Source organism: Lactuca virosa, chromosome 7 (genome assembly GCF_052849685.1).
Source record: "Lactuca virosa cultivar CGN04683 chromosome 7, Lactuca_virosa_CGN04683_v6, whole genome shotgun sequence".
Lineage (NCBI taxonomy): Eukaryota > Viridiplantae > Streptophyta > Magnoliopsida > Asterales > Asteraceae > Lactuca > Lactuca virosa.
The window spans coordinates 163,762,505-163,770,915 of NC_136432.1; the positions used below are offsets into that span (position 1 = coordinate 163,762,505).

At 32.2% G+C, this 8,411-nt stretch overlaps 1 protein-coding gene and 1 pseudogene across 2 annotated transcripts; one reads left to right on the forward strand and one right to left on the reverse strand.

Annotated features, from left to right (window-relative positions):
- The first annotated feature begins 1,272 nt into the window (after positions 1 to 1,272).
- On the forward strand, positions 1,273 to 4,592 carry LOC145124732 (beta-glucosidase 18-like). 2 transcript variants are annotated; one of them, XM_079060183.1, is made up of 12 exons: positions 1,273 to 1,555; positions 1,644 to 1,710; positions 1,788 to 1,846; positions 1,936 to 2,011; positions 2,098 to 2,172; positions 2,265 to 2,352; positions 2,433 to 2,697; positions 2,775 to 2,890; positions 3,003 to 3,255; positions 3,356 to 3,458; positions 3,836 to 3,944; positions 4,197 to 4,592. In XM_079060183.1, the coding sequence occupies exons 1-12, from the start codon at positions 1,385 to 1,387 to the stop codon at positions 4,423 to 4,425; spliced, it is 1,611 nt and encodes a 536-aa protein (XP_078916309.1). In that variant the 5' UTR covers positions 1,273 to 1,384; the 3' UTR covers positions 4,426 to 4,592. The 2 variants fall into 2 exon arrangements, with proteins under 2 accessions (XP_078916309.1, XP_078916310.1); XM_079060184.1 differs by having other exon boundaries at positions 2,433 to 2,685.
- A 1,911-nt stretch (positions 4,593 to 6,503) lies between these two features.
- Positions 6,504 to 7,244, reverse strand: LOC145127279 (putative 2' cyclic ADP-D-ribose synthase BdTIR pseudogene; annotated as a pseudogene).
- Between the last annotated feature and the right edge of the window lie 1,167 nt (positions 7,245 to 8,411).

Below are 8,411 nucleotides of genomic sequence, written 5' to 3' on the forward strand. Positions count from 1 at the left end.
ACGCTTGAGTTTTGGACACGGTTATATGCGGATAGTCATGGAGGATGGTTGTCATGTGATGTATGTAATATAATTATTTGATTATTACATACTACACTTCTAATAATAATACTCACTTTACTACAAAAAAATTAATCATGATGTGGATCTCATTGCTGCTAGAGCGTAGAGCGAATGATGCTCGATGGACGGTGGTGTCGTCGACTTTCAACACCGATGCATATGACTGTAGTGACATGGTTGACGGATCTGTTTACCCAGCGTGGCAGAGTGTGATACGATATAATTTTGTTTGGATTACATTATCTGAGTATTTATATACTAATTAATTATTTCTAACCTTTTTGTAGCTTTACATCCCAATCAACATACCACAAGCTCATTGGTTTTTGGGTTCTTTGGATTTGAAGACATTCAAAATGACTATATACGATAGGCGGTGGAAAGGCGGCTACTGTTCGGAAAATGAGGATTGGTTTATAGGTCTGAGATCCCGCATCCACAAACTGCTAGTGGGAGTCAACTATTGGGGTACTGAACCAACTGATTCAATCCCACTTGAGAGCTTCAAGGTGACCCTCGAAAAGGCCCCAGACGTACCACAATAGATTGATAGCAGAGAGAACTGTGGGGTGTTTTTGTGTTGGTTCTTGGAGGCGTTGATCACCGAGAAATCGATTTATATAGAGGGTAAAACCACCGGTCCATGGGCTATGGGTTATAGAAAACGACTAGCGGAAATGTTTTAGGGTACAATGACAAAGATAATTTAAACATCGTATTTGTAATATGACCTACAGACATATCCTTTATTTAGTTTATGTATTTAATAGTTGATTGTTCATTTTAATTGAATTTATATATTTTATAAAACCAAAATTTATATATTTTAAGAAAGCAAAACTTATACATTTTATAAAAGCAAAACTTACATGCAAAAAAAAAAGTCAAATCTATTCCGGAACCATGGTCCGGAATCATAATCCAGAATTCCGGAGACATCTCCAGAACAATGTGTTTCGGAAAATGTGGTTATTTTACCAAAAAAAAAAGAAAGAAATTATGGTCGTTTTTGTCAAAAAAATCGTTTATAAAGGTTAGATTACTCAATTTCCCTATATTTTTTTTTTGGTGTAAATTCCATATTTGAACATGGTTTCTTTGTCTTTAAGATAAATATAAAGTAAACATAAAAGTAAAACTATTATACTTCATTATTTTGTAAACAAAAAAACTTAATTTGGATCATGTAGGTTATCTCGGTGTCTGACTTTTCTTAAAAAGGATACTGTTACTTTCTAACAGGTTTTTGGTCAATCTCATGAACGCTACCACAAATCATTATACAAACATGTGATTCTCATTAACCGATGATACTTTCAAAATGGTATTGAATTCACTAGCAATTTATCTCTTACTTGTCTTTCTTGCATGTTCTTCGACTCTTGAAGCCTCCATTAATGGCGGAGGATTAAGATTCAAACAAGAAAACCCAATCAAAAGATCCGATTTTCCACCGGGGTTTCTATTCGGAGCAGCCACTTCTGCTTATCAAGTAAACTTTGACTCTGTCTATGTTTCCTCTTCACTGATTTGAGCTATTTTATACCCTTAAACAGTAAATCCATACCCTCTTTTTGTAGGTTGAAGGAGCGTATCTTGAAGATGGCAAATCAATCAGCAACTGGGATGATTTTTGTCATTCCAAAGGTTAATCTCGTTTCTATTGTTGTTTCGATTCGTTAATTTGTAAGTCAAATGTAACCAAAAACCGCTGCCATTGTTAGGGTGTGGAGAAAATGGTGAGAATGGGGATGTTGCAGATGATCACTACCATCTGTTCTTGGTAACAATCTTTACTTGCTCCTCCATTGTTACTGAATCAAGAACAGTTTCTTTTTCTTTTTCTTATTTGATTTGTTCTTTTTTATACAGAAAGACATTGAGATTATGCATTCGCTTGGCTTAAAAGCATATCGATTTTCCATTTCATGGGCTAGAATTCTTCCAAGTAACTTTCCAATTCCTATGTTCATCATCCATATCTCATGTTCATAAATCTTTTAAATGATATTATGTTTGTCATGAATCTTTCAGGAGGAAGGTTTGGTGAAGTTAATCCTCTGGGAATCATGTTCTACAACAAAATTATCGATAATCTTGTACTCAAAGGTGAATCTTGATGCATTTTAACTTTCTCTTTCATTTCCAAAACTCCAAACTTGTTTCTTTTCTAAATCCAAACACCTTTCTTGATTACACAGGAATCGAGCCATTTGTGACAATTCACCATCAAGATTTCCCTCAAGAACTCGAAGAGAAATATGGATCTTGGCTTGACCCTCAAATGCAGTATGTTCAACTTACCACTTTACTAACATAATCAACCTAAATATCCGTTTATTCGGTTATTAATATTCTCTTTCTCTCAGGGACGATTTTGTACATTTTGCAGAAATCTGTTTCAAGAGTTTTGGAGACCGAGTAAAGTACTGGATCACAATCAATGAACCAAATTTGTTTTCAGAAATGGCTTATGAAAGAGGGACATATCCACCAGCTCGATGTTCATACCCTTTTGGCAACTGTCTTTCTGGGAATTCTGATGTTGAGCCTCTTTATGCCATGCACAACATGTTATTAGCCCATGGAAAGGCTGCAAAGCTTTATCATGAAAAATTTCAGGCAATTCACAAAGTATTAACTTTGTTTCATGAAACTAGTCTTTTTTTTTTTTTTAAAGATTCATAATCTTTTATCTTTTGTTCATGCAGCCAAAACAAGGAGGATTAATAGGATTAGTTATACATTGCTTTATGTATGAACCACTTACAGACAGTGATTTGGATCGTGAAGCTGCTGAAAGGGCTATGATATTCAATATTGGTTGGTAATATTCAACCATATGTAAAGTTGTAAACTTTAAAGCTTTAGTTTACTAAAAAAGAAAGAAAAAGTTTCAATCTTGAATCTTGAATCTTGAATCTTGATATTCTTACTAGGTCGTTTGATCCACCTATATTTGGGGATTACCCTAAAGAAATGCGTGATTACCATGGAAGTGAATTGCCAAGATTCTCCCTAGAGGAAAAGAGTTTTATGAAGAACAGTATTGATTTCATTGGAATCAATCATTACTCAGCTGTATACACCAAAGATTGTACAAATTCAAGCTGCTTAGAAACTGCTAATCGTTTAATCAAAGGTTTTGTGGAAATTACTGGAGAACGTGATGGTGTGTGGATTGGTGAACCGGTTAGAATATATGTCAAATTTTTTGTTTTATCAATTTGGTGAAAATTACGTCTTTTACCCTTTAATTGTTATTTGAAATGATTGATTTTGCATTCAACAGACATCAATGCCAAGATTTTTTGTAGTTCCTAGAGGAATGGAAGAGATTGTTGACTATGTCAAGACTCGGTATAATAACAGACCAATGTTTATTACTGAAAATGGTATGTTCCCTTGTTATACATGAAATATCAATGTACTTTTTTTTTTTTTAATTTCTTTAGTTTCCTACATTCATTTCTTCCTATATTATTCAATGAAAATCTATCTAATTATAGCAATGTCATTCAAACACAGAGCAATTTTTACTTATGTAGTTGGGTAGTTATTTGAAAGTATAATGTATTAATAAGTAAAAAAAGTAGAAGTAAGATTTATAATTTAGTAGATTTGTCAAAGTATGTCTTCATAAAAATTGAATGTGCAATGATGTAATAGAAAAAAATGAAAACAATTTAATGAAAGTACGTTGCTATTTCTTGTCTTTAGCCTAATTGATTATGTTATTTAACATTACTGAATTTTGTATTTTTTTGTTCAGGGTATTCATCACCAAACATACATGATGTACAAGTTGAAGAGATTCTGAATGATGTCAAGCGAATTGAATTCCATCAGTCATACCTTGCTTCTTTAGCCAAAGCCATAAGGCAAGTTTGGTAACAATTTTGACTTTTAAGTCAAACTGACTACTTTTCATTTTAAAATTTGACGTTCAATTCATCAAAGTCATTTTGAGAAAACCAGAGACTAAATTGACTTGATGATAAAGAACAAGAAAAGAAAGAGAAGATGTTTATAAATTTTAGTTGTATTCATTTCAATTCTATACTTGAAAAGTAGAAAGTTTGACTTTGACCATGAAAGTCAAAATATCATTTGTTTATCTTTTGGAACAACAGGAATGGAGCCGATGTCCGTGGCTATTTTGTATGGGCATTGATGGATAACTATGAATGGACATTCGGTTACAATGTAAGATTCGGTTTACATTATGTTGACCACAACACGTTTGACCGAATACCCAAATTGTCAGCACAATGGTATCAAGATTTCTTGAAAAACAACAGTTTGCTTGATAATCCATCCATCAGAACTCTAGAATCAGTGCAAAAGCAAGCAGATTTATGATGTTTGATGTGGGAATCGATGCTTGTTTGTAATTTTAATTAGTACATTACTATATTTATATATAATTGTTGCGATTTTCTTGAACATAAACGTTTGAAAATATGATATTACATGTGTAAAAAGCTTTTATGCATAGAGTACATCATATTGTTGATATTTGAAGCTAATTACCTGTACCAAATTCATATTCATTGACAACGACATTAATGTGAATACAAAAACCAAAAAATGATGTAAATAATGTCGATATTAGCTTCTGATAAGTTATAGCTTATTTTTCGAGTTTTTTTATATTGTTGTGTTTGGCAAGCTAAAAAGTAGCTTATAAGCTAGCTTTTTGAAAAGCTACGTAGACTAGCTTTTTAGGAGCTTTTTAAAAATTCTTCAAATATACCCTTAATTAATTATAGAAACATATACTCTTAAGCGTCATTTTATTAATTTTATATATTTCAGCTAACTTTTCAGTTAGTTTTACCAAACGTTATTTTTTGTTAGCTAGTTTTTCAGCTATTAGCTAACTTTTTTATTTAACAGCTAGTTTTTCAGCTATCATCTAGCTTTTCAGCTAGTACGTCAAAGATAGCCTAAACGTTATCCAGTATGATATTTCAGCATAACAATGGTGATTCTCGTTGTTGATCTCGATCAAGCTTAGAGGGTCTCTCCTTACAATGATAGTATTGGGTAGATTTTTCAACATACACCCCCTTGATAATAATAAAAAAATAGATATACAGTTATCTCATAGCAAAATTAAAATAGGATGCTATACTACACACATAAATGAAAGTATGTTACTATTTTACAATGATGTAAAAGTTGTTAGGCAGCTAAGTCGGTCGACTAAATTCGTTAAATTTTAAAAATTAAATATAACTAATAATATAACAAAGCTCACAAATCCCACTAATATCGTAACAAAATAGGTTAATACGATTAACACAACATTAATCATTCATCAAATAGTTTCTAACGACTAGGATTAGTTGGCCTAATTGGGTACCAATCAGAGACCCTACAATGTAAATTTGTTAAATTTCAAAAATTGAATATGACTAATAATATAATAAAGTTCGTAAATCTTACTAATATCATAACAAAATAGATTAATATGAGGAATACGACATTAATCAATTATTAAATAATTTCTATTGAGATAGAACTTCTTCAAAATGTTAAAAATTCACGGGTTTCTACAGCTTCACTTATTGTTTAGGCAGAGATTAATTACTAGACATCTTCTAGTCGGCCGGGTGGCGTCTAGGGACTAATAGGAGATTAATCGAGATTTTTACAACACTGCTATTTTGTGCATTTAACCCTGTTGATTATGTTATTTACAATTTTACATCACCCATTTTTGTTTGAGGGTATTCATTATCAAATGTACACTGTCAATGGGACTGAATAATATCAGTCATACCTTGCTTATTTAGCCAAAACCAGAAGGTAAGTTCGGTACAATTTTTACTTTTAAGTCAAACATAATATTCTTCTTCATAAGAAATTGATGTTAAATTCATCAAGTCATTGCAATTTGCAAGAAAACCTGTGACTAAGTTGAAGTTATGATGGAAAATACAAAAAGAAGATCATTTTGTTAAATTCTAGTCATAGTCGTTTGATTCTATACTTGAAAACTAGTCAGTTTGACCACGAAGTCAAAATTATAGTATTAAATTTTATTGGGAACAACAGGAATGGAGCCGATGTTTGTGGCTATTTCGTGGATAACTACAAATGGAGGTTCAGTTACAATGTGAGATTTGATCTAAACTATGTTGACCAAAAAAACGTTTGATCGGAATACCAAAATGTCAGCAAGATGGATCAAGATTTCTTGAAAAACAACACTTTAATTGATCATCAATCAATCAAAACTCCAGAATCACTGAAAAAGCAAACAGATTTATGATGTTCGATCGATGTGTGAATCAATGCCTGCTTGTATTTTAAATGGTACATTACTATATTTATATATACTTGGTAACGATTTTGTCGCGCACATCAATGTTTGTAAACACCGTATAAAATGAAAGAAAAGCTTTTATTCAATTCATAGGTTACACCATATATTACATGCATGCACCATCATATTCCTTAACAACAATACTGTGAATAAAAAAATAAAATAAATCAATGTAAATAATGTCAATATAAGTTCTCATGAATGGTTATTTAGTATAAGATTTGAGCCTGACGAGTAGCATGCTTCTCATTTTCTATCTCGATCAAGCTTTCTTTCACCAACTCTGTTGCATATGTTACCACGTCCGACCAATTCCTGTAATTTTATTCACCAAAATAAAAACCCGTTAATCTTTAAGCAAAAACCAGAAATTTTGAAAAAAATAATGTTTAAAATGTCGAAAATACCCTTTGGTTGTGTTGAACGCGAGTCCTACGGTATTCTTAGCCTCCTCGATAGCATAACCGAATCTTTTGATCTCAGACCCTGAACATATTTTGTTATCCGAAACCCGAAGCTCGGAGGGTTTCACATCACAAAATATGGGAATAACTTTCTTCCCGGACTCCATCATCAATGCGAGTTCATGAAGGCAAAAGTACGATTGACAGTATCGTGGTGAAAAGACTGCTACGCCAATCTTGCACCCCAGTATTGCACTGTCGATATTCTCAAAGAGCTTATCACCAGGCTTCATGTTCTTGTTGTCAAGAAATGATGGAATTCTTGACAACAAGAGTTGATGATACAACAAAGATGCAATTGATCTCTTTGTGTCTATGCCACGGTGGTTTATGAAAACATCGCAAGCGGGATGACTTGTGGGTCGGGCTTTTTGGTATGCCATTTGGCGCTTGATTATGTTCAACATGGCTGAGCGTTGCATGGTTTTAATTTGTTTTAGTATTTGAAAGCTTGTGTTTCACGTTTGGTACGATTTCTAAATGGTGGTGCCAAAGGTTTCTATTTATATAGGTATGTCTTTATATCTTGTGGGCCATACTAAATTCTTAAAGCGAATTTTTTTCTCCATTTACATATGCAACAGTATCCTCAAATACTGTGGACTTGGTACACAGTCGACCGATTTAGAATGTATTAGTGTATAGGTCAAGAATATCTAACTTATTTGGATTTTAAGGTCTTTTTAGAAGAGATTACAGTTAAAATATAGTTATTGAGTCTTTTAAAAAGAAAAATAACGGAAACAGTTGAATGAATCAATGTCGAGGCATTAGAATTGACAGGAGACAAATCGACAAACGACGGTTTGAATGTTTTTCAAGTTCAAATGCATGGATCGATGGAATTTCTAAAGACCCTTCAAAGACGTTTTTCACCCATTTTGTGTTCATACTCCACTATTCTATTATTAAATTCATTCTAATTTTTACATATTCACTTGGATGACAGAATTTGACTTTGACATTTTTTTACTGGCAAAATATTTTCTGATATACATATTGGGATCCTCATCAAATACCAACAAGCGTGAAAATTGTCGGGTTTATTCAGTTTAATTGGATAACATAAATAAATTAGATATTTCAGGAAAAAAAAGTTACAACTTTTTGGAACATCATTTATCATAAAAATGGTATAGAATATACGACAAATGATACATTCAGTAGCAAAGGTTTTGATTAAGGAGTTATTAGCACACAAAGTTTTTTTTATAAATAATAATTTATGTTATATTGTTCAACTCTATAAAATATAAATTTTAGAAAAAAAATATTATGTATGAATCACTCCCTTTCCTCTTGTTAGGGTCGAAATGTTGTAATAGTCGAAGTTTGTATTTAGGGTCTTCGAACATTTTTATAATGTATTTTACTAGGGCATAATATTCGAAGCTTCATGTTTAGTCCTTAGTATATTTTTTGTACGCTTTTCTCTTCTATAAATAGGAGTGGTTACTAGTGTCTTAGGGATGAAGTCTTTACAGAATATTCATTGTACTCTGTAAAATTTGCAAAAGCGTAATAGAGCCAAACAGATCATATTTACATCG

What these genes read in the sequence shown, in the direction of transcription:
- LOC145124732 (XM_079060183.1), top strand. Translation starts at nt 1,385, where the DNA reads ATGGTATTGAATTCACTAGCAATTTATCTCTTACTTGTCTTTCTTGCA. An exon ending in GTGTGTGGATTGGTGAACCG is followed by an intron (nt 3,256 to 3,355) that starts GTTAGAATATAT and finishes TGCATTCAACAG; the next exon opens with ACATCAATGCCAAGATTTTT. An exon ending in TCTTTAGCCAAAGCCATAAG is followed by an intron (nt 3,945 to 4,196) that starts GCAAGTTTGGTA and finishes TTGGAACAACAG; the next exon opens with GAATGGAGCCGATGTCCGTG.